Here is a 26,781-nt window from a genome sequence, read left to right on the forward strand (position 1 = left end):
CTCCATTAAAGGTTTTTAACACACCAACATCCACACTGAAAGCTTCAGATGCTTAATTACAGAATTGAATGTAGCAATCACACTCAGTCCTGACTTTAGGAAAAGAGAGGAATACCATCTTTCACCCACTTCAAGCCATGTGAGGATGATCTAGAATCGATCCATGCCAGCTGGCAGCCAGGCACACATCTACCTGCCCGGCGTCTACATCTGCAGAGACAAGCCCAGTCAGACCAGTTGCTCCTAGAGTAAACCGCTTGCCCACAGACCTGCTTCCGAGCGGCAGACAAATGGCCTGGAAGCCCTTGCCTCACACACAATATACACCTGCGCGAACATACCTGAATATTCTTATTCACGAGGACAGAGACCTGAATACAGAAACACTGAGCTCACACACACTCGCAAGCAAAAACACATGTGTGGAATCAAGTTTCGCTTGTTGTTTAATTTAATCTGGGTCGGTAAAGCACACTTTCAGGACTCAGAGGAGACCCCTGGGAAATTGGTTCGCTTTTCTCTGAGCCGTTCGCCAACTAGTCAGTCCTTCAACCCTGGGTGTGTCCTCAGTGTGGATCGAGCGGCAACTTAGTTGCAGTCTTGTCAGTCTTTTCGACTCTCTCTCTCCCCCTGCTCTCCTTTAACTCCCGGAGGGCCGGGGGGCGCCGGCCGGGACGCGCACCTCCGACTCCGGGGCCCTCCCCGCCCCCGCCGCGCCGAGGGCGGGGCCCAGCCGGCCGCCAGGAAATGCCCGGGAGTCTGTGTCACCTGCCCCCAAGACTTGTTGATTCCCAGGAGCGCTGCCTTTTAGTTCGGCCTCCCTCCCCTCCCCCCCCCGGAGACCAGAGGACGATCTCGCTTACCTGCTACCCCGACGCGGCCCGGGGAGCTCCTGAGACGCTCCCGGGACCGCTCGCCCCTCACATCCACAGCCATGAGCAAGTTGGGCAAGCTCTTCAAAGGGGGAGGCTCTTCTAAAAGCCGAGCTGCTCCAAGCCCCCAGGAGGCCCTGGCCCGACTTCGGGAGACCGAGGAGATGCTGAGCAAGAAACAAGAGTACCTGGAAAATCGAATCCAGAGGGAACTCACCCTGGCCAAGAAGCACGGCACGCAGAATAAGCGAGGTAGGCTTGGGGTCTGGCCGCAGGAGTGAGCTCTCGCCCTTCTCCTCCAGCGCTTTCCTCGGGGACGATCCGGCCCACAGCACCTGTTCCCCAGGAGGCCAGATTTACTCCCACGGCCTTTCTTTATAGAGAATAGATGTAAACAGCGCAGTGACACGTATAAAAACCCAGGGAGACGTTGAAATGCTTTGGTCTTGTAACACTAGAAATAGAAGTGGTTTTGGAATGGCAGACTCAGAAATAGAAGCTGCAGTCCAGGACTCTGCCCACCACCTAACCCTGAACTCGCATCCACAAGTCAGGCTTCATTAGTCATCACAAAGCCCTGGGACGATTTACTTAGCCCTAAATGACGCTGCCATTGTTTAATGCAGGAAAGGAATAATGTCTTCTGGAGCTGACCTCGAAAACCCTGCTGCTTCCCATAAAAAATGTGCCTGATACATTTGTGTCCACTTACCACCAACGATAAAAAGGCCAAGTTTCATTTTTCTCTGCCTCTGCTCTGCTCCGGCATGCTGGCCTGTTTTACAGTTAAATGCTGGTTTCTATTTTTACTTTCTGTCCGAAAATGTTTTGGGGAGCTATTTAATGGCAATTTCTAAAGAGATACCATGCCATTATGGCCTGCTAAAAAGTCATGGGCAGCTCGGCTTCCCTGTTCTTTCTCTTCAGTTTGATATGCACTCTGAAATTTGCATGTCTCTCAAGGGATGTCTGTCTGTCATCCTTTCGGGTCTGTATATTGCTTTATCTACAGTAAATACTGCTTTTAAAAAAATCTTAAAAATTGAACATCTGCTTCTAGGAAGTGGTGAAAATGTAGATTTGCTTTTGGAAGACAAAAATATAAGGTAATATACATTTTACTGATTTTTTTCAAAAATGTTCTTCAATTGGCAGTGCACTAAAGTATATATTACAAATTGGCTTTATTAAGACCCCCCAAAATTAAAGACAACATTAATTTAAGAACATCAGTCTAACTTCCTTAAATCAGAGAAGTAACAGATGCAGGTATCATGTGCAAATAACCAATTGAGGTTAGAAAAGCCACTTATTCTTTATCATTTATCCTTGGGAACTTCACTGCTGTTAGCCCAGGCCTGGTTCTACAGTGGTTCTGGGAGTAGAAAGAGGCTAGTTAGCATGAGTTCATCTGTATTCTAAGCTATGGAAAGAATTCATTTACAGGCCCATGTATTAGAAACCCTGTCAATATCAGCATTTTCCAAATAAATCAGATAACTTCATATACACATAGTTTCTGTTTTCCACTAGCTACCAAGAAATATTTTCTTTCACATTCATAGTGTTATCAGGCCCAATATAGTTAGTACAAAATGGGCCTTGTGTTATACAAGGCTATATATTATACAGGACTATATATTGTGCTATAAGGGCTGTAATTTATAATCTGAGTGACATAATATATGTGCAGTTAAAGTTTTACTTTTAGACATGGTTGGTCAGCTAGCATGCTGCCAAGAATAGTAGGTTGACTGGTCAAGTAGCATTGTATCAGAAAGGGCCACACTCCTGGCCACTACAAATTCTTCAGTGATCTATTTTTCTACAGCAGAAGCTTTGACAGCATTCTGAATGTCAAAAATGGGTTTTATTGGTAAAGCAAGTAACTTCTAAATTAGCATAATAAATGTTAGAAATGAAATCTCATTGGTGAAATTACAGATATTCTAAATATGTGGATTGGCTAAAATAGTTTAGAGACACCTCCTTGCTTCCCATTGTAAGAACAGGTGATAAAAATCTACTAGGTGTATAACTAACTTAACATTAGAAGGGAAGGGTACCTGACCCTTGATCTTAGATCAGTGCCACGTCCAGTTCTTGGTTCAAGTGTATTTTTGACAGAGTGCACCTCCCACAGGGCTCAGCACCCTATCAGGGAATGTTGCTGCCTTCAGTGAGCCTTTCATATGGGGTGTATTGGAGCTCCCGAAAGGATGTCCAGTCAGGACTTCGTTGAGCTAATGGAACAAGCTAACAAACTGTTTTTGCTTGCCAGTGTATGTTTGTTTATGCAGAATTTAGTCTGAAACGTGCTCTTATTGTATCTCATACCAAGTTGGGCAGGCATAGCTAATTCTTACCTTAAACTTCTTTGGTAGTTACCGTAATCTACCAAAAAGAACCTGAGTGTGCACCACCAAATTGGCTTTGCAACACGCATGATATTCAAGGCCCTGTTGATCTAAAAGATTAACACTTGGAATGAGATTCATAATTTGGTTAACAATTTTGGAGGTGGGGGGATGGGGTGACTGGGTGATGGGCATTAAGGAAGGCACTTGATGGAATGAGCACGGGGTATTATATGCAACCGATGAATCACTACATTCTATCTTTGAAACTAATAAAAAAATATTTCTAGTAGCCACATTAGAAAAAGAAGAAAGAAAAAAAAAATTGGAGGTCAGAGATTCTTTAAATGCAGTTTACATCGATTACCCTTCATTTATAACTGGTCCTCTGCTTTGTGGAAAAGCAAACTTTTTGCAAACCACTTAATCTTTTTCTTTTGAGCACTGTCATAAAGAGCAGTTTTCAGGGCGCCTGGGTGGTTCAGTCGTTACGCGTCTGCCTTCGGCTCAGGTCATGGTCCCAGGGTCCTGGGATCGAGCCCCGCATCGGGCTCCCTGCTCAGCGGGAAGTCTGTTTCTCCCTCTCCCACTCCCCCTGCTTGTGTTCCCTCTCTCACTGTGTCTGTCTCTGTCAAATAAATAAATAAAATCTTTAAAAAAAAAAAAAAAGAGCAGTTTTCAATCCTGGCTGTATATTAAGTCACTCTGATGCCCAGGTCCCAACCCCATAGATTCCGATATAATTGACTGGGGTGGGGCTCAGGCACCAGTATTTTTTAAAAAGTGCCCCCAGGGAGTGCCTGGGTGGCTTACTCAGGTAAGCGTCTGACTTGGGTTTCCACTCAGGTCAAGATATTGGGGTCGTGGGATCCAGCCCCTCCTTGGGCTCCGTGCTTAGTGTGGAGTCTGCTTCAGATTCTTTCTCCCTCTCCCTCCCCCTCTGCTCCTCCCTGCTCACACATACTCTCTCTCTCTCTCAATCAATCAATCTTAAAAAAAAAAAATGCCCCCAGGCGATTCTTCCCTGTGGCCAGGGTTAAGGATGAGGAACTTAAATCCATAGTAATGTTAACAAGTTAGGAATACATGGTCTTTTCGTCCTGAAGCGCTTCCTAACTTGTTTTCACATCATGGCATCTGTGGCGCTGATTTGTGTACTTCCCTGGGATAACCGGGGACTAGCAGCTGGGGGACCCTTGATACCCCGGGCGGAAGGAACCAGTACCCCAGCGTACTGCAAACCCTTCCTGCCACACTGGTTTGGTGGAACACCTTAGGGGGGTCACTATTCTAGCCTCCCTTATTAGGTCTTTTTAAAAAATAACATCACTAAGAGATGGCCATAGGTTATATTTTGCTTAAAAATAACGTCCTGATCCAGTTTTTACACACTTGATAGAAAGTAACTCAGTGTTGTAGTTGGGAACCTCAGCTTCAAAGCAGACAAACCTGGGTTTGATTCCTAGCCCTGCCCTGTCACTTAGACATTGTGTGGCTTTAGACCATTTACTAGGCCTAATTCTCAATTCCTTCATCTGCGTAATTGTGAGGATAAGGTTGATCCTCAGAGTTGTTTGGATTAATGGAATTATTGTGTAAAGCTCTTAATTCAGTGCTCTCTAAGTGTCAGCCATTGTAATAACAGTAATTTTTTTTTCAGCTGAAATTGGCTTCCTACTAAGTTCCACTTACTGGTCCAAATTTTGTTGTCTTCTGGAATAACATAGAATAAATCTACTCCATCTGTCATGTGAAGACCCTTCACATATTTGAGGACAGCAGTCATTTCTCTGTATCTCCTGTTCTGTGACCTCAACTGCCTCTGGCACTTCTCAGTTACCCCTTACTGTGCTGAGCTTTGCCTCCCAGGGCCCCGTCTAGGGGGAGGCGAGAGAGACCCCTACCACACACTTGTGTGACCCTGAGAGTTAGTGTCCTCTTAAATTTCCATCCTAGGTGCCTCTGTTACTTACCTTGTCCTAGGCTGAGCAGGAACGTCAAATATGTAATTATGTGGAGAGGCTGGATCCAGTCTGGGTTACCCATAGGCCTCAGGCTGTAGGAAGTGGGCTCAGAGAGAGATGAAAGGTTGAGACTAGGAAGGAGTGAATTTGGCCACAACCCTCCTCAGTATCATTACACGTGATTCTGGTGAAACCTGGCAGCTGAGGCCCTTCCAACTCTTCATCAGGTAGCTGATGAATGAGACCCTAGGGCAGAGAGGCTTTTATTTGAGTAAGCCAGCTCACTTTGAAGCCTGGGATCTTTTATTTTTATTTTTATTTTTATTTTTTAGCAAGGCTAAGTTTGTTATTTGAGTAAGCCAGCTCACTTTGAAGCCTGGGATCTTTTATTTTTATTTTTATTTTTATTTTTATTTTTTAGCAAGGCTAAGTTTGTTTTCAGAGTCATGATGCAGACTTGGTCTTCCTTGGAGTTCGGGGTGTGAGCATGATCGCATTGTTTTAGCCTAGTGCACAAACCTCCTTGTGCTCTTAAGTTTGCTTTTTATTATAGTCATCATGGAGTTGAATTCTGCAGTCTCAGACACGGGATCAGGAGGACTTCTGTATAAAAAGAATCACATCTGTGTCAGCTGGGTATCAGCTTTGTTGCCAAAGTAGTCGGGGCAAAGCATGCATGGCTCAGGTAATAAGAGACTGATGCAGAGTGCAGAAGGCCCTGATGGATGGAAGCTCCCTTGGGAGATATCTCTTACCTGGTGACCTTCTTAAGAGAGTTTCTCAAAATGTGGCCCTCAGATCACCTGCATCAGAATTCCTTGAGGGTGTTTGTTAAAATGTGCATTCACAAGGACCCCCTCAAAGTTCTAACATAGTAGGTTGAGTGTAGGGTCCAGAAATCTGAACTTTGAACAGATAACGCAGTGATTCTGATGCCCACTAAAGATTGGGAACTGAGGAGGCATTTAGTATTTGGTGAGGTGCTAAACTGGAAACATCTACCCTCTACTGTTTTCTCCCCTCACCGTGCCTGTTGTTGCTTCCTTCCTCCTCCATGGAACTCAGGGACCCAGATGAGAAATAGCTACCCATGTCCCTCTGTTTCCTGCTGAAGACACATTTCTGAAGCTTCTGACAGATCCTCATTAGCCAGTCTGAATTAGTTTTCTTGAGGGAAGTTCACGTGGTACTGTGACTCCGTAGTCCTTTTGAAGAGTCTCAGAGTTCTCCAGTATTCAAATTACAACCAAGCATCATCATAGAGTGTTTGCTTGCCTCTGATTATCTGATTTTTTTAAAAGATTTTATTTATTTATTTAAGAGAGAGAGAGAGAGTGTGTGTGTGTGAGAGAGAGCACGTGAGCACGAGCAGGGGGGAGGGGCAGAGGGAGAGGGAGAAGCAGACTCCCCACCGAGCAGGGAGCCTGACATGGGTCTGGATCCAGGGACTCTGGGATCATGACCTGATCCAAAGGCAAACGCTTAACAAACTGAGCCACCCAGATGCCCCTGATTATCTGATTCTTTTGTGCCATACTCTGTGTATTCTGGGGCCAGAGAAAAGAAAGAGTTTTTTTGTTGTTAAAGATTTTATTTATTTGTCAGAGAGAGCGAGAGAGAGAGAGAGCGAGAGAGAGAGAGCACAAGCAGGGGGAGCGGCAGGCAGAGAGAGAAGCAGGCTCCCTGCAAGGAGCCCGATGTGGGACTCTATCCCAGGATCCTGGGATCATGACCTGAGCCGGAGGTAGCCGCTTAACTGACTGAGCCACCCAGGCATCCCGAAAACAAAGAGTTTTATTCCTGGGGCATTAACAACCCATATGCGAGTCAGGTCTTACTCTCCAGTCAACTGCTCTTCCCTCTTCTGGAAAACATAGATCAATGGAAATCTGATGCTTCCTCAGTTTTCACCCCCAGTTTCTTTCCCCCAACCTCAGGAACTCCCATGGGGCTTTTACCCCATGGTGGGGAAACCTAAAATATCTGAATGGGCCCTGGGAGTCTATTCACTTAAGCTGTAATATTAAAACTTCTCACTTTCCTACTACCTCCCTTCCCCCTCTGAGCCCTGGCAGGGATCCTAGTAGACTTACATCCTCATGCATCCACTTCGGTACCACCAGCAGAATGCCCTGGGCTTGTTATCTTTTTTGCTCTGTTAATATGGCCTCAGTTTGCTTGTGCTTTTTCAGATGCGGATCAGTTGCTTTTCCCCAGTGGATTTGGAAAGAGTGAAAAATCCCAGCCGGATTTACCCTCTCCCCATTTAAATCAATATGTTAAGCTTGCATTCAGTATTTTACATTTATTTCTGTTAAATATCTCCTTATTTTCAGCTAAGTCTTAAAATTCTAATTTTACTATTTTATATATGAGCTATTTCTTTTTGTTGAACCAGTCACAAACTGGATCAACAGCTTTTTTTTTTTTTCTGTCAAGGTCTTTGTTAAAATATATTGAATAAGACAGAACCCGAGGACAGAGCCTCATGGTATGTCTCTAGAGACTTCATTCCAGGATAATCTCTACATTATAGTAACATTTCATCCAGGATTCAAGTAAGGCATGATTACCAATTTGATAGATCAGCACTCAGTGAGTTCAGTTATTCATCTGGCTATGAAGATAACCTGATCTACATTTCTAGCTGGTATTATCTTATTTCTCCAACTTTTTCTCTTTTCCCTTACAATGCTTCAGTATACCTTGTGGATTATATTCCTAAAACCAAACTATATTCACACACCTCTGCTTCACAAATGCTGATTTATGAACTGAGAGTATATTAGTTTCACCACATTCACCTGGAGAGCTTTTTAAAATGCCACACCAGGAGATTTTATTTCGAGAAATCTGGGGTAAGTTCAGGATTGTGATACTCAAGCCTTTCTGGTTGATTTCAATGTGCATAATGTTAGAAGGCTAGCAGGTGGTCTATGGTTTTTTCCTTGAGTCAGCATCTAGTAATCCAAAGAAAACAGGCCAGTGAGATTAGTTTGATATTTTTCATCTTTGTGAGCTTATATTGGCTTCTAGTTATCATTGTCTTCTTTTCTAATTTCTCAGGAACTACAGTGTAGGGTGTTTCTGTTCTAGAAGTGTTCTTTCAAGTATCTGTGGCACAGATTTTGACAGTTTGCTGATGTGTTGTAGCTACTTCTAGAAGGGTAATTGGTACTGTTTCTTGTGTTATGCAACTACATCAAGTTTCGTTGTGTGTTTTTTTTTTCCTCTTCATGAATTTGGGGCAGCATCATACATTCTGGAGTAGTCAGTATTATTGTTCTTCATTTAAGTTTCACAAAGCTGGATAATAGAGCTTTTCGCAAAATACTTACATTATACAAAGAATACAATTTTCCTTGATATATGTTATTTTGCAGTTAATTGAATTAGCCACAATAAGGTAGAACATTTATTATTAACACCATGATTATGCCAAAGTCATATGATTTATACATTTTGAGAAACCATAGCAGGAGATCATTGTAAGCTTGCCCTCAGATGTACTTAGAATTACTTGTGTGTTTCTCAGTACTTAGAACTACTAATTTCAGATCAGATTTCATTTTCAAGAAAATGGGACAAAGGCGTGATAGTCGAATTAATGAGACATAAGGCAAGGTCTAATACTGAATTTTTTAGGTTTACAATGCTTTACTTTGGCAATCAGGTTTGGCAAAGGCGAGAGTGACTTATTTGGGGATTCGTTTTTTGTAATATGTTTAAGTACATGTGAATCTATTTGTACTTTTTTTTTTAAGAAAGAGAGAGAGCACACAGCAGGGGGAGGGGCAGAGGGAGAGAATCTCAAACAGATTCCCCACTGAGCACAGAGCCTGACACAGGCCCCATCCTACAAAACTGAGATCATGACCTGAGCCGAAATCAAGAGTCCGATGCTCAACCGCCTGAGCCACCCAGGTGCCCCTCTATTTGTACTTTTAAGGAACAAAATTATCACAGGTACTTAAAATATATAGGTAATATTGAGGATTTATTTTTTAAAACTCCATTCTCAATCTTTTGTCTTAGTAAATCATAACCAGAACTTTTAGAACAAACTGGTAATTTTAGTTTCTCCTGTTTTCTTTTGACTATCATTTGATAGAAGTTCAACAAACACACAATTGGCTTAAAAGTTTGCAGAAGGAGAAGGAGCAAAAAAAGCAAGAGTCTGGAATAAATATAAAGCAAATAATAATCTATTTCCTGAATAACTGACTTTTCTATACCGGAGATCTTGATTTCTTACCTCAAACAAATGGTTCTAATAGGGAATTGCTTATTGGAAATATTTAGGACTTAGTCCAAAGTTTATGCTTTAAAGCAGTGAGAGCTCCTAAACCCAAACCAATGAATCTTTGAGCCCACTGCTAAGCCCTTCTCCAAGGTATCTCTAACTTGTGGGTATTTCCAGTGAGAGGATGGGGTCTCACTAAAGCCCCACTGTCACCTGCTCTGGGCAATCTCTATCAACTCTCCTTCAGTCTAGCGACCTAGTAACTTAAATGCCAATGCTGTGATCACTACCCTCAAAACAAAACCACCCCCCGAAAGGAAGCAAACAAGAATGGTGGTATAAAAATGACAGGAAAGGAGAAGATGATTATTCTCTGTTAAGAGTTGGGGATATTTGCAGTAGAAGTTGAAATATTTAAAAATTAAAATTTAATGTCAACCATCCAGGTTAAATGAAATAAAAGGTATACTTTTACATTTGGCTCACGTACAAATTTAAAGGAATAAAATCCTGCAACCAAATATTCGACAAACACTTTTGACATTTTATTCTTTAAATATGAATTTCTGGTGAATCTTTTTGGTTCTTTCATATAGTGTTATATGCTACATATTCATAATGGGTGTATCTTATTTGCTTTAGCAGTAATAACATTGTTGAATAGGCCTTTCTCAGTGATCAGTGCAAATTCCATGACCGATTCTTGCCATATACTTAGTACATATAAGTGAAAGTCAATATAACCTTGGAGTTTGAACCAAGATATTATCCTAACTCAAAACTTCTACTCTGTTAACTACAGCAAGAAAAGATATTATAATTATGTTAAACCAGTTTATACATATTTTAAAGATCACATATATAAGCCTTTGGTTTATCTTTTTGTGAGCAGTTTGAAAAATTTTATTTATATAAACTACCTTCATTTGTTGAGTATTGTTCAGCCACTTAAACTTGTGAAGTTAAAGAATAATGTAGTTCATCACCAATTGCAAGGTAAACCTATTCTTAAAGAATTTCAAATGGGAATAGTGATCTTGAGGGTAGGAGCTATATATTTTTCATGATTTGTTAATCATGGGATCTCAAGGCAATAATCACAGAATCATAGGTGGTGAGAGTTGAAGGGCGCTGTAGGGATATAGTTTGTTGGTTCTCAGGAGCACCTGTAAGCCACGGACACAGTAATAGGAAATATTGGTGTGAACAAGGAACACTTGTTCATATGAACAAGGAACACTTCCTATAAGTAGAAAATAGAACTATGTTGTATGTACATACATATATATATACGCATTTATACACACGTGCATATTCATACACACATATACACACATATAAATACACACACATATGTGCACGCATACATACAGATACATATACACATGTATATATGTACACAATATAGAATTACATTTATAGGTGCATATGTCTACCCTCTAGAATTAAGCATAATTGCTATTTCTGACTTTTTCTATTTAATATTCGCTAGTTTCATACATTGTTTTCCCTACATTTTAGGCAGTAGCAGGCCCTAGAGGTTACCAATGTGTGAGGTTAGTAATAATACCAGTAGCAAGTAAAAAAACTCATCCATTCAATCAGTTATATATTCTGCCTGGTCAAACATTTAATTGGGTTTTTACAAAGAGTATCAAATACATTTTAATTACTACATTGGTATGTTGTTCCAATAGCAGGTTAATTTAACTTGCCTGGCAATCGACCTTAGAAGCAATTAATTATAAGAAATAAGAATTCCAGTGGATATATAAAGTGAGTCTTATGCAAGCATTCTTCCTTTTTTTGACAACTCAAGGCTGATAGCACGTTTTGGTCATGACTTCTCACTCTCAGATTTAATAATCTCTTGTGCGACGTCCTGGTGGTAAGAACTGCTTCATCTCCAAAAGTAGCTGTGAGCTTTTTAGAAAAAAGAGTTGTGTCATTTCTGTTGGAAAGTCATTTAACTTCCTTTGTCCATTTCCTATCTTTCTGGAGATTGGAGAGGGTGCTAATTATCCTCTTTCTAATCTTTTATGCTTTATAATATTAATCAATCACCATTTCTCTTTTTTCCTACAGATTTCAGTCCAACATCACTGGCTTGCTTACAGCACTATTCCGCTTCCAAATGTCCTTTTCCTCAGAATATCTCTTATTTACTTTCTCCAATCTCCTTCCTTTCTACTGTTTTCTCAGGCATCTCCTGTGCCATTGTATGATACACCACAGCATTGCTGTGTTCTAGTCTTTTAGCTTGCTCTTTACCCTTTTTGTGACATTTAATATTGGCGAGACCTCTGAAAATATGGAGGTTACTTATAAGATCCAGTCAGTGTGGCAAGCTGGTGTGATTTGCTCTATTTTGGGGTTTAAGGTTTCTGGCTTCTCCTATATCCTATATCCGGGAGGAATCCGTCCTATGACACCTTTTATCATTTGTGCTCCTTCCTGAGCGGTGTGTTTGCTGTTTGCGTCTTCGTGTAGACTGTCACCCTGGCTTCATCCACATTGCCTCCTCTGTGGTGCCTTCCCTTACCCTCCGGAGGGAGCTTGTCCATTCCCTCTGTGCACCCACCTACCTTCTACATGGCCCCTTTTATTCTCCCTGTGTGTCTCCTCAGCTACTGAAATGTAACTTATACACGTTAGTATCTGCAGTCACAGTTTCTGGAAGATAATGGCTGCTTACTGAATGCTTGTTCAATGATGAGTAAGTGGTTGAACACCCACTTTGTATTTGACCCTCGGAGATTATAGCCTGATTTCTTTGTCCCTGCAGTACCCAACACAGTGCTGGCTGCGTGGTAGATCTTCAGTATCTATTCCTGGGCTGGCTGACATGAATGGATGAGAATATTTTTTTAAACTGAAGAAGGCCAGGGAAATTCATGATGGGGTGGTTCAGGCCAAATGAACCTTACAATTTTCTAGTATTCTCCCAGCTGTTTTCAATCTAGCCTGTGACTTTGAACAGAAACATTTTGTTTTCATTCCATTTGTAGAATGCTTACCATGGATGATGCTTACTCAGATTGTGTTTTTCAAGAACTAAAGCAAGGTGCCATAAATAGAAGGTATTCTTTAATTAATGAAGTGATTTGTATGTGAATAAGAACAGGGCTCACCTTAAAGGTTCTCAAATAAAACAACATGATTATGACCCTTCCCAGTTAAAAGCAAAAGAGGATGTGACCAATTATGTGTGACATATGTCTCTTAAGCACTCTCTGGGATTTTTCTTCTAGGCCCCACCTTTAGGCCTTCTCTAAAGGTCATCCATTCCTGATAGAGAGAAGAGCTGTCATAATGCAGTTTCATATTTCACACACGGGTTTGTCTGTCGTCACTAGATATGATGGTTTCTAAAAGGTTCTTCTTTTTTTGCCAACTAATGGATTAACAATGCCCACATGTATATGCTCTCAATGAGTGAAGAACAGACTGACCTTTAAAACCAAGATGCCCTATATGTTATATGAACAATGAAACTGTAACTTTTTTCTGCCATTTCTGGTTATTTTTCATAGATGACTGAAAGCCTTCCTCCTCTGGCCATGTAGTAGTGGAGTAAAGTTGCTTCAGGCTGGTGGAATTTTGGTTCAAGTGAGTAATTCTTAAGTTTCAGCCGCCATCCTCACTGGACTGTAGTAAGGGCTCTTCATGTATCCTTAGCAGCAGTCCGTACAGGACGTTGTTCTGCGATTCCATTGCTGAAGGAACGTCACTGTGAAGCGAAGCGACAAAACCCCTGGCTGTTTCTCCACCACAAAAGAATACAGTAGATTCCTTTGTTTCAGAAAGAATGCTGTCCAGGTCTCACCCACTGCTTAAAAGCACATACAGGAGTTTGAAGATTGAATTGCACCCTCCTACACAGGTTGAATTACATGGCTCTGAAAACATCCTTCTTTGCCAATCGGGAGCACTGCTAAATTTGCAATATTTGTCCCTTGTCTTTGAAAATAGGCAGCTGTTTTCTTTTCCCGAATTGTTTATTAGAAAACAAAATCAAAGCCCGTCTAACTCCTGGCGGGCCTGAGGCATCATCATTTCATGTGAGAACCAGCTCACAGGAGACTCTTCACGTATATTTCTTGGTTCTTTGGAACATACGGCTCTTGTCTTTGTGTTTGGGGGAAGCATCCTGTGCCAGGCAGAAGTCACAGGAAGTGTCCGGTGTCCTGGGACCAGATCCAGCTCTGCAGAAATCACTGGGTTTGCTCACCCAAGATGATTTGAAACATGGAAGTCAGATTTTAAATTTGGAGGACTTTGCATGCAAATCCAGATTTCTTGCTGCTTTTGAGCTGTGGGAGGCGGGGCATGGTGGCCATGGACCGGGGCCTGTGGGGTTGCTTCTGGTAAATCAGGTTTAATGCTTGCCTTGTTGCTAGAGTTCCTGCTTCTTCCGGTTGACTCCCTGATCCTGGGATCAAGGTCGACTGCCATTTATTATCACTCTTGTACTATTTTTTATTATAGTAGACTAATATTCCTCTGTCTTTTTCTCTCTCACAGGTGAGAAAACAAAGAAGGCCTTTCTCCCTAACCTCTCTTTGCTTCACTTACCTTTCCTTACCTGCCTGGCTCCCTCTGAGATTAGGACTCTGGTGTAGGCCCATCCGTAGTTTGTGGCATGGGAATGAACATGTAAGTTGAGATCTCAACTCTTAGTGAATTTTTAAATTTCTCCCATGTACTTTGAAGGGCAGAAACTGTATGTTAACATAGGCATTTAAAACTGTGTCCAAACCAGAACTCATTATTATTAACAACAAACATTTGCAAGGTTGGGCATTATACCATGTGGCTCCCACCATATGGTTCTGACAATCCTGCGAAGGAGATAATGATGATGATTATAAAGATCCCTAGTATTTAGTAGTCGCTCACTATGCATCAGGCACTGCACTAAAGACTTTGCATATGTTATTTCATTTAATCCTTAACCACGGAATGAGTTACATCCTCATTTTCCAATAAACAACCTATGTAAAGTCACCCAAATATGGATAGATGGAGCCTAGGTTTGAAAGTAGGCAACTTGACTCCAGAGTACAATGGTCTATTGTCATCTGTGTATTATTGTTGTTGCTATTATTATTATCATTATTATCCAAGTAGGGAATGTCACTTAAGAGTTAAGGTCACACTCCAAGGTTATTATGCACAGTTAATAATTGGTAGGGGTAAGATTAAAATGTAAATCTAGTAACTCCGAAGTCTCATCCTTTATATCAAATTGCATTTTTTGATTTTTAGAAAGTAATCTAAAATTAATTCTTACCAGGAAACATGGTATATTTTTTAATAGAGAAATATAAATTTTTTCTAAAAAAAGGAAAATATTTTTGGGTCAGTGGATACCAGTTAAGTTTCACTGAACCAGCCTAACAAGATAGGGAGGAGACACACTTGGAACATTCCACTTCTGGGTATGTTGGGTGGAGATGTGTATTTGAAGTTTAGCTTCCTAAGATTTTCTAATATTTTCTAATGTTTTCTAATATTATGTTCCTGTTATGGTGAGTTACGGCAAAAAAACCAAAAAAAACAACAGGTAACTTGTTGCTCATTGGCCTCAGATATAAGATACACAACTGCATAAATTAATAAATGTTACATAAATTGCTATTTTTAATAATAATATCTAATTGCTAAGTATCTACCTTGCATGGGGACTGTATAAGATATTTTCCATAATTCCCTAATTTTCCATAATATCCCTAATTCTTAAAACAATCATCCTGCATTGTGGGGATTATATCCCCATTTCCAGAACAGCAAACTGAAGCACAAAGAAGGGAAGTGACTTACCCAAGAGTACACATCTATTAAGTCATGGGAGAAGAAGTCACACTCTGGCCTTGAAGGCCATACTTTTTCTATTATACCATGCTGTCATTTCTATGTTTACAAAATTATCAGATTTATTTATTTGATATTCATTCATTTCATCTTCTGGAAAGTAGACCAATAATAGCATCTACTCTTGGAGTTTTTGTGAGAGTTAATGACAATTCACATAAAGCACTAAGCACCAGTTTGGCATATAACAAATACTCGATGTTAATTTTTGTTATGTATTTTATTGGCTATGTGCCAGGACCTGGGCCAGGTACTGGGGAAATAGGGGAATAGGATACTACATCTTTCTTCAAAGGGCTTATAACTGGTGTAGTAGAGATGGGTAGAATAGGTTTTACAAATAATTATAATACAGTGTGATAAATGCAGCAGTAGATATGGATCCACAGGTAGGGTGTTAGCACAGGGGGTCAATTGACCATTCTTCCCATGTTGGGGAGAAAGCCCTTGCACAGCTCTGGTCATTAATGTGATGAGCCTCTCTACAGGGGATATTGTGTGATATCATAGAAAGGCCTTTATGCGGGCGCCTGGGTGGCTCAGATGGTTAAGCGTCTGCCTTCGGCTCAGGTCATGATCCCAGGGTCCTGGGATCGAGTCCCACATCGGGCTCCCAGCTCAGCGGGGAGCCTGCTTCTCCCTCTGACCCTCTCCCCTCTCATGCTGTTTCTCTCTTGCTCGCTCTCTAAAAAATAAATAAAATCTTAAAAAAAAAAAAAAAAGAAAGGCCTTTATGCAGATAATTTTTAAAAAATTGTTTTAGTTGTCTCCTAAAGGACGGGTTAAACAAAAACTCTTTTCTTTTTTTTTTTTTTAATTTTTTTATTCTTATGTTAATCCCCATACATTACATCATTAGTTTTAGATGAAGTGTTCCATGATTCATTGTTTGTGCATAACACCCAGTGCTCCATGCAGAACGTGCCCTCCTCAATACCCATCACCAGGCTAACCCATCCTCCCACCCCCTCCCCTCTAGAACCCTCAGTTTGTTTTTCAGAGTCCATTGTCTCTCATGCAAAAACTCTTTTCTAAATAAAGTGTCAGTGCTATTTAGCAGGGACTTCAGTTGTGATTTTTTGCACCTGGAGAGGGAAGCCAAGCAGAACCTGATAACCTTGGACTTCCACAGTGGGCAGGGAGGGATGGGAAGACAGTTACCACTCACCAGGGAGATAGAGAACAATTCCACACCTAAAATAAAGCCTTTCTTTGCCAAGCCTGTCTACTTGCTCCCTCCCTTGGAATACCACACCTACTTCTTCTGCAGAGCTTCCGGGCAGCCTTGCCTTTCAAGACCTCATGGGAAAACACACTTACGTAACTACAAGTAGCCCAGCTACTTACACTAACTATTCTAGTCTTTCATTTATAAATGAAAGCTTTTAACACAGACTCAAAAGAATTTTGATGAAAGGTAATTGCAAGAAAGGGTTAAGATAAGCAAAGCAAACAACCAAACCCAAGAGATAATGTAGGAAATAAAAAATGTTAAAGACAAAACTTGTGTTGGTATCTTCAGGGAGATTCAAGAGGCTATTGAATTATAAGACAAGAATGGGCTGCAGTAAAAATGAGCAGCTAGAAGAAAAAGTTCTTAGAAACTGAAAAACATAATAAAAATAAATGAGGGTAAAAAAGTAGAATAAATGTAGTTGAAGACTAATTAGTAATTCAGAATATAAAGTTAAGGAATTATCCCAGAACATAGAACAAAAAATTATTAGATTGGAGGATAGAGCCAAGGAATCCAACATCCATCATATAAGGATTTCAAAAAAAAAAAATAAAAAAAATAAATAGGGATTTCAAAAGAAAGTAGGCAGGGGCACCTGGGTGGCTCTGTTAAGCATCTGGGTTTGGTTCAGGCTCGGTGGGGAGCCTGCTTCTCCCTCTGCCTCTCCCCCTGCTCATGTTCTCTCATGTTCTCTCTTTCTCTCTCTCCCTCTTTCTCAAATAAATAAATAAAATCTTAAGAAAAAAATAAGAAGAAAGCGAAAAATAATGGAGGGGGAAAAAGTAATAAAAAACATTAAAGAATGCTGAAGGAAGACTTAATTCTTCAGAATAAAAAAAAAACAAAAACCTCACCGAATATTTAGTTGGGAAAAGCAAAAAATAAAAGGCACGCACTTAGCCCTATGCTGGTGAAATTTCATAACTCTAAAGTAAAAAAGAAAATCTTAAACGTTTCCAAAGAGGAAATAGGCTAACAAATTTTCTACAAAGGGATGAAAATAATATTATTATCAAACTTTGGAATATTGATTACCCAATGACAATGGAATAGTTAAAATTTTTGGAATATTTTAAACCTAGAGGTTCTGTAAAAAAAAATCCAAACTATTATTCAAGTTTGAAACAAGATGACATCTTTAGATCTATAGGTATTTAGAGAATTTATATCTATGCACCTTTTCTGGAAAAAAAACAACACTTTAAAATTTATTCCAGCAAAGTAAAAATAATTCATGAAAGGATGATGTAGGATACAAGAATCATTAGTAAGAAAATCTGTCAAACTTAATGCAATTGTTAAGAAAAGTTTCCTTAAAAGTTGAAAGGTTAGTGAAAACAGCTAGTAATCATCTAGAAGTAATAAAATTGCAGTTATTTCAATCAAACATTGGAAGGTCTGGGGTGAGAAAGGAATCTTATTTTGGAACAGTAAATTATCAATACTGATTAATTTTCAACATGGATAGAAAACTCAATTGTATGTGTCTTTTTAAAATACAAGAGTATTCTCAGGAGAATAAATTTAGTATATATAACTATCCAACAAATTAAAGGGGGGAAAATGAACAAAGAAAATTTGATCAATATACATAAAGACAAGACAGCAGAAGTAAACAAAAAATACAACAGAAAACACAAAAAGATGATAATAAAAAGACGATATTAGATAACATATCAGTTATCACAGTAAATAAATATGATTTAAAATCTTACGTTAAAAGAGACTATCTGAATGGGTCGAAAACAGTCACACAAACTACATATTCAAGTATATGCTATCTGTAATAGGTGCAATAGAGCAAATGGAAAACAATTTTGAAGTAGAGGTCCCCATAATTATTATAGGCAAATTGTAACAAAAAGCTGAAACATTAATATAAAACAAAATGAAATTTAAGGCAAAGAGGATTAAATGGGACATAGAGTAATATTTCATATTGATGCCAGTAAAATCTGACAAACTGTAATGACTATGAGTCTTTGTGCACCAAACAAAAAGCATTAGAATAAGTAAACCAAATCTCTTGGAATTATAAGAATAAATTGACAGAACAGAGTTCGAAGAGAGCCTTCTCTCAGATCTCTGTTGCAGTAACTTACGTGCTTCGCTCTGAAACCGTAAAGCTATTTGGAGTTCTTTTGCCAATTCCATTTAATCATCTTTATATTAACATTCTTCTGCTGCTCTTTTCCTGCACTCTCCTTAAATACCCTATCAAAACTCCTATTTTAAGGTCTTTTTTGGCAGGAGTGCCAGAGTCAAAAAGACTCTTAGCTTTGTGATTTTCAAATGAAGCAGGTAAAGAGCTAAACCAGGAGGGTATTTGGATATTTTGCTGAAAGCAACACTCTTTTCTATTACCAGCATGCCATCTGATCCTTGAGTATGACTCTAACAGTGTTGATTTTATGGTTGCTCATGGTTAGATGTAACCTTGCTGACCATCTCGTAATCATTTTAGACCAAGACATGAACCTCATCATCCTAGGTTTGGTTCTAGCTGCCAGTCACTGTCTACCTTCAAGAAAGTCACATAACTTAGCTTGTCTCTGAAATAAAGAAACTGGGCTAGAATAGACAGTTACTATGATTTTTTTTCTTCCTCTAAAGTTTTATTTTTCTACTGCATGATTTTTACTCATATTTTTATCTATTCTTTTTCTAAAATCCTATACTGACAGAAATACTTCTGAGATATATTTTAATGGAATATGAAAACTGACACTTTCATCCTCTTGCCAGATCTTTGGAAGAAAAGAATAGCAAAATGTTTGAGGGAGTGGTAGTTGGTGTCAGTGATTGAAAGGACAAATGTTAGTGTTAGTTTGTCAGCTGTATTTGGCATCCTTGGTGTCTGTAGGGATCAACAATGCTGAGTCTATGGTTGGTGGTGAGCAAATGTCTCTTGAGTGAGTGGCTTGGGCTTTCTCCTTATAAATGTGGCTTCTCCCTTATTTAGCTGCATTGCAGGCACTAAAGAGAAAGAAGAGGTTGGAGAAGCAGCTCACTCAGATTGATGGCACACTTTCCACCATTGAGTTCCAGAGAGAAGCCCTGGAAAATTCACACACCAACACCGAGGTGTTAAGAAACATGGGCTTTGCGGCAAAAGCGATGAAAGCAGTTCATGAAAACATGTGAGTGACTTTGGTCTCCCTCCAAGTCATAAATTCCCTCAATGTTGAGAAGAGCCTTTGGAGCTATATGATGATTTTGGCAGGAATGGAGTTACTCATTTGAGGTTTTTTGACATGTTGGAATGGAATGCCCCCTCAAAGAAAGATTAGAAGTTAGAGTAGGAAAAAAAAAAAAGGACTATGAGAAAATGAAGACATTCATTTCGCCCTTATGTTTCTCAGTTGTCTCAATAGTGTCTGATACTCCACCTGTAAATACTTTCATACTATAGGCTTTAAAAAATTTTTTTAAAGATTTTATTTGAGAGAGAGAGAGTGAGAGAGAATGAGAGCGAGAGAGTGAGAGAGAGATCATGAGAGGGGGGAGGGTCAGAGGGAGAAGCAGACTCCCCGCTGGGCAGGGACCCTGACATGGGACTCGATCCCAGAACTCCAGGATCATGACCTGAGCCGAAGGCAGTCGTTTAACCACTGAGCCACCCAGGTGCCCTAAAAATTTTTTTAAAGATTTTATTTATTTATTTCAGAGAGAAAGAGAGAGAGCATGAGCAGGGGGAGGGGCAGAGGGAGAGAGACAAGCAGACTCCTCACTGAGCAGGGAGCCCAATGCAGGGTTCAGTCCCAAGACCCTGAGATCACGACCTAAGCTGAAGTCAGATGCTTAACCAACTGAGCCACCCAGGTGCCCCTCACACTGTATTTTTTAAAGAGGCCTAAATGTCAACATCTGTGAGAGTGTTAGAATTATCGAATAATGGTTGTCAAACTTTGGTTATCAAGCCTGGAAAACTACAAAAGAAAACACAGATGCCCAGGCTCCTTGAAGGAAGGTAGGGATTGGGCCTTTTTGTTTTTATCACCAAGTTCCCCAGGTGATTCTGATACTAACAGGTATTTGGGAAACCCTGACCTGGAATAATAGCTATGAGATGGATTTGAGGTCAGATTTTCTGAGTTATAATCCCAGTTTCATTACCAGCTGTCCTTGAGCAAATTACTTTTGCCTTTCCCTGATTCAATTTCCTTAGCTGTAAATTGGAGATAATAATAGTGCTTACCTTGTGTAGTCATTGTGAAAGTCAATGAGATACTAGAGACAATGCACCTAGCCTAGTTTCTGGCACAAAGTAAGCACTCATTGTCAATATTCATAGTGGTAGTGGGGCTGGTGATAATTTGCTTTACATCCACACTAGGAAATCTATGCCTGGGACCTGATGCTTTCCTGAGATTGGATGTGAGAGTGACCTCTGGGTCAAAGATGCACAAGAACAATGAGTGCCTGAGGGATATAGAGAAGTGTCCCTGGATGGGAAAAGTGGGAGAGTGGGAGGCGGGGGCCAGTGAAGACATCTTTGCCGACATTTTCTTGCCTTGATAATTCATTGACAATCAGATGTCATTTTGACAGCTTCAGAAAGATCATTAGAGTCATTATCAGAGTCAAAATCCTCTCTCACTGCTATAAGCGGGGTGCTAACTGCATCACAGAATCACAGCCTTTCACCCCAGGTAGTTGAGCAGCCACATTCCACTGTATTCCTTTTGAGAAAAATTCAATCTCAGGCCCAGACTTTATTCCTTGTCATAAATAAGTTCCTTGTATATTTGTTATAAATGTAATTATAATAATTGGAAATAAGGGATGATAGGAGGATGCTAAAAGAAAACTTTTTATGTAAAACTACTTGGCTTTTCCCATATATAGTCTGGGAAACTTGCAAAGTGTTTATTCCACTGGGAGTCACAATTTCAGTGTTTAGGTTGCTTAATAATAAGGAAAGTTGTCACTTCTCTGGTATTCCATCAGTTTGGCCTAGTTTCAGAGCTGGAGGAATGATTCAGAGACAGGGTGGTAGAGAAGCAGTCCAGATCCTGGCCTTCAGATCCTGACAGCTTAGGCTGGTGGTTAGGGTGCGGGGGGGTGGGGGGGGGGGGGGGGGGGGGGGGTTGGCGCTCAGGTGCTAGAAACTTCCTAGGCCTCACCCTGTTCTCATTAGTGTTCTCCCTCTGGCATCAGCAGCTATGGGAAAGCCCTCAGGGAGTCAGGATCTCAGAACCATGAGGCATTCTAGAAAAATCTCTGGTTCCAGAGTCCAGCTTCTCTAAAAGGCTGCTGTCAGTGACTGCTGAGTGTTGCCACAGCTTATCTTGGTCATGATGATCCTCGGTGGTCTATGGCACCATTTCCTGCTGACTTGATACACAGCAGCATATATTATTAAATTCTACATATGCCCTACCTACCAGACAAAATTTCAAAATGCATCTACAAATATTGTTAGTTTTAGTCTCTAGTGCCTCCCAAATGTAATGGCTGTTTATCAAATATTTAAAATACATGTGCAAATGTAGGATTATTAATTTTCTTGAAATGCAAGTTATTTTTATTTTATTTTTTTAAAGATTTACTTATTTATTTATTTGAGAGAGAGACAGAGCGCATGAGAGGGGGGAGGGTCAGAGGGAGAAACAGACTCCCTGCTGAGCAGAGAGCCCGATGCGGGACTCGGATCCTGGGACTCCAGGATCATGACCTGAGCCGAAGGCAGTCGCTTAACCAACTGAGCCACCCAGGCGCCCAAAATGCAAGTTATTTTTAAAGTTGATAAATCTTATCACCAGAAAATTTTGTTATCCTACTGAAATAACTAAGAGTTTACATTAAATTGACTCATTTTTCATATGGGATTATATCTAAACTCATAATTTTAAAGTAAACTTCTAAAAGATTTCAATAGCATATTATCTCCCAGGGATCTGAACAAAATAGATGATTTGATGCAAGAGATCACAGAGCAGCAGGATATTGCCCAAGAAATCTCAGAAGCCTTTTCTCAGCGGGTTGGATTTGGCGATGACTTTGATGAGGTAGGTAACAGTGTAAAGAACAGAGTGTTGTGGTTGCTGAAAAGGATGACTTCCTCCCATATATAGCAGGCAGTGTTCCTTAAATATTTTCTTAAATATCATTAAAGAATAAGTGATATTTGTTAGTGATGTACTTGTCTTGAGAGGGAAATGAAGTGCTGGTAACCCTGATTTAAAAGAAAGATTACTATGGTTTAGCAAACCACCCACTAATTAAGTTTTCAGCTATTAAGGCAAGGCAGCATGTGATTATGTAGAGTTAGTGACTTTTAATGGTTGAAGCTGAAATAGCACCATTACAAGGAGTCAAGTGCTCACACATCTGGGCAAAGCAAAGATTGTGTCACTCTGCAAGGAACAGACATATCACGCTCTGTAGTTGTTAAATTAGAGGTTAGTCTGCCTCTGTTTATTACTCAGGCTATGAAACAAAATAAATGTAGAGTGGCATTATTAACACACACATTCCATTTAGATTAATCAATCCAATCATAAAGACTATAATTATAATGGTAGTGTCTGCACTGTGAATTTCAATCGTTCTACTCAAAGCACACGTAAGTAGGACTACTATATGTTTCGAGATGTTTCCAGTTCTCTGATTAGTATGGGAAAGAATCTGACTTCCTACATCTATGTGGTATTAAAAATGATGCATCTACTAAGTAAGATGTGGTTCCATGGAAACCTGAAACATTTGGAATGAGTGTCAACAACTTTTAAAAATGGTGTAGACCATCACATGTGGGACTTAAGAAACAAAACAAAGAAAAAAAAGAGACAACAACAACAACAACAACAAACCAGGCTCTTAAATATAGAGAACAAACTGGTGGTTGCCAGGGGGCAGGTGGATGAGGGCAGGGCTTGAGACAGGTGAAGGGGATTAAGTGCATTTATCATGAGGAGCTCTGAGTAATGCATAGAACTGTTGAATCACTATATTGTACACCTGAAACTAATGTAACACTGTATGTTAATTATACTGGAATTAAAATAAAAAATATATATCCCCCCTCCCCAAATGGTGTAGACCAGGGGTTAGAAAATTTGGCTTTTAGGCCAAATCCTTCCCGTGGTCTTTTTGTATGGTGCCTGAGCTAAGGATGTTACCTGTTTAAAGGACTGCAGAAAATAAGAGCAATAACACTAGAAACAAAGAAGGCTGCGCAACAGAGACTGTATGTGACCAGCAAGCCTAAAATATCACTATCTGGCGCTTTGCAGAAAATGTTGCCTAGCCCTGGTTAGACTAATAAGCATCTAATGAGTGCATTTCGATGCGGTGGAAAGGCTCACGAGGACATCTGGGTTCTGCCATTTGTTACTCAACTTTGTGTAAGCCTCTTCACTTTTCTGACCCTTAGTTCTCCTCTGCAAAAGAAAAATTACTGTATTGCTAGATTATCTCTGAAGTTTCTTAAATTCTAGAATTATTTTATCCGTGAACAAGTGTTCGGTACTCCAAGTCTATAATTGACGGAGGAGATGATTATCCTGTCATATTTGCTAAAGCGAAAATACCAGTATCTTCTCGGTGCTGTTGATAACTATCAAGTGCTATCGGCAGTTCTGGGCGCCCATTCAGTGTAGGATACTGTGTGGTGCCATATTACAGTATTTACTATATTTGTTCCCATTTATTTTGTGAGCAGAAGTAGGCATCATTCATTCTGAAGGCACTTTATTCATATTGCCTTGGAAAACCGAAAGCACGCAGGTACGCTGGCCATGTTATTTCACATGGCCTGTGAAAGTGACGACATATACTTTCATGATCTATTTCCCTTTCATGAGGTAGATTTAACAGTGGTCAGACAATCGTTAAGCTTGCTGCACATCTGATACAAACTGACTTGATCAAATGTTGTGGTTGACTTAAGTATCTCCTGTCTTGGCCCAGGGTATTGTTACTCTCACTTTAATACAAGATGATGATTTATTACCTTTCTCCCACATTCGATAATGAGTTCCTTAAGTGTAGAGACTGTTGATTCAACTTTTCATCCCCAGCATTGAATTCAGTACCTGACCATGAATGAGCTTTCAATAAATTTGTTCAGTGATGAATGAGTGAATAAACAAAGAATCTCCTTGGTCGAGTGTAAGAGCGCCTTAGGTCATTTTTTTTTTTTTTTTTAAAGATTTTATTTATTTGAAGAGAGAGACACAGCGAGAGAGGGAACACAAGCAGGGGGAGTGAAGGGGGAGAAGCAGGCTTCCCACGGAGCAGGGAGCCCGATGCGGGGCTCGATTCCAGGACCCTGGGATCATGACCTGAGCCGAAGGCAGACGCTTAATGACTGAGCCACCCAGGCGCCCCGCCTTAGGTCATTTCTAATAGTGACAGTCTTAGAATCCTAATAATGACAAGTTTAGTTTCAACTCCCAACCTCTCTCAGAGTTGGGGGCGGAGAGGGGGTTGGACTCTACCTGAGTACTCATGGAGCCAGTTAGATCTGAACTACTGCAGTTATGTCATATCTGACATAAGGTGACTTATGCCTTTAAAGTCTCAAACTGGTCTTGTCTAAGTTTCTTCAGGCAGAGAATAGTTTAGGATTAAACCAGACTCTCTGAGACTATAGCTAAAAGAAGGAAGTACAGTGTACCTACGTTGACTTGGAAGTTTTCTAAACCCAAACACACAGCATGATTTATATTGGCTTTGGTAATTTTACAGAGAAACTTTGTATCTTTGATTCTTTTTACTTTCTGTACATTATAGTTTTGCTATACCTGTTGTTTTATTTTCAAAAGCATTAGCCGAGATGAAAATATTTGCTCCAGTTAAAGTTTTACAGATTCTTAATTTGTTACAGTAGAAAAGAAAAGATACGTTGGAAAATGACAGGCAAGGTGTAAATTTCCTAGAAATTGTGGAGGTTATATATTCAGCTAGCACAAATTAGTTGAATAACTGTTTACTGAAGTATTATAAGATTAACTACGACAAATTTGCACAACCCAAAATACTCATTTTTAATCATTGCTCAGTGTTGCAAAAAAGACTTAGTCTTAAAATAAATATTCCATTTCACTGGGTTCTCACATATCAATTGGGTAGCAGATGTTCTTATTATTGTGTTTGAGGAAACCCACTTCTTGAAACGTTAATTCCATAATTCTTTCTTTCTCCTATGTTCAGGATGAGTTGATGGCAGAACTTGAAGAATTGGAGCAGGAAGAATTAAATAAGAAGATGACAAATATCCGGCTTCCAAATGTGCCTTCTTCCTCCCTCCCAGCACAGCCAGATAGAATGCCAGGGAGAATGGCAGGCACGTCCCCCGCTGCACATCGATCCCGAGCAGGTCTGTTGCCCACATCAACTGCCTATGGTCAGATAGTTCCCTGAAATAATTAGCCAGGTCAATCCCTTTTAGCACTTATTTTTTGTTTCATAAATATATACCTTTTAATACCCGTATGCAAACCTGCTTTCTGTGCTGCAGGTGTGAATGTAACCAATTGCTAATTTTTATCCATTTTGTTCCAGCATCTTCCAGGAGGGCAGAAGAAGAGGATGATGATATCAAACAATTGGCAGCTTGGGCTACTTAAACTAAAATGGAATTTGTTGACACCCAAATTAGTGAGCTGTACATAAGACATAAAAAAATGTTTTTGCCACGTTCAGAAGTTAACAAAGACCCTGTTTTATATTCGCACTGGATGAGTAATTTGTCTTTTAAGCCTTATAAATAAAAATTACAAAGAATCATGTTACATGCTACTGTATTTCCAGTCCCGGCACATAGTAGGTGCTCTCTATACATTTGCTGAAAGAAAATGGATTTCTATTGACACATAAAACATGTAACAGTTTATAAGTCATGGAAAAGTGATGTGTTTATAGCTAGAGAAAATAACTTTCTTTTCTAAGTGAATGCAAGTTGGCTGTGTGTATCTGTTAGAACATATCTATCCCATGGTAAATGCAAATACACCATGTCTCTTGTAGGAGAGACTTCATGGAGGGAAGTCTTGTGTGAGTCTACACATAAGTAGTTTCACTTGAGTTTTGCAGTTTAAAATCTTAAAGGAGCTTTAATTGACATTTATTATGGCAATTAAGCTTGCAATGGGGCAATGGATGCACTTCCCAAAATGTCTGAAAGCACTAGCTGCTTACACTGCTGAGCGAGGATCTCCTGGGTATAATTTAGCCACTTAGGAAGCCATGTTAACACTCCCAGGCCATTATGATGCTGTTATGGCTT

General features: G+C 40.0%; 1 protein-coding gene across 1 annotated transcript; it reads left to right on the plus strand.

The window, feature by feature from the left end:
- The first annotated feature begins 741 nt into the window (after positions 1 to 741).
- CHMP4C (charged multivesicular body protein 4C) lies at positions 742 to 26,282 on the plus strand. Its single transcript, XM_035011436.1, has 5 exons — positions 742 to 1,124; positions 19,510 to 19,687; positions 22,444 to 22,558; positions 25,707 to 25,872; positions 26,058 to 26,282. Exons 1-5 carry the CDS (start codon positions 935 to 937, stop codon positions 26,120 to 26,122), a joined length of 714 nt encoding a protein of 237 aa, XP_034867327.1. The 5' UTR covers positions 742 to 934; the 3' UTR covers positions 26,123 to 26,282.
- Positions 26,283 to 26,781: the final 499 nt, after the last annotated feature.

This window comes from Mirounga leonina, unplaced genomic scaffold (genome assembly GCF_011800145.1).
Source record: "Mirounga leonina isolate KUSES-001 unplaced genomic scaffold, KU_Mleo_1.0 Mir_165, whole genome shotgun sequence".
In the NCBI taxonomy this organism is placed as follows: domain Eukaryota; kingdom Metazoa; phylum Chordata; class Mammalia; order Carnivora; family Phocidae; genus Mirounga; species Mirounga leonina.

What these genes read in the sequence shown, in the direction of transcription:
- CHMP4C (XM_035011436.1), top strand. Translation starts at nt 935, where the DNA reads ATGAGCAAGTTGGGCAAGCTCTTCAAAGGGGGAGGCTCTTCTAAAAGC. An exon ending in CGGCACGCAGAATAAGCGAG is followed by an intron (nt 1,125 to 19,509) that starts GTAGGCTTGGGG and finishes TCCCTTATTTAG; the next exon opens with CTGCATTGCAGGCACTAAAG. An exon ending in AAAGCAGTTCATGAAAACAT is followed by an intron (nt 19,688 to 22,443) that starts GTGAGTGACTTT and finishes ATTATCTCCCAG; the next exon opens with GGATCTGAACAAAATAGATG.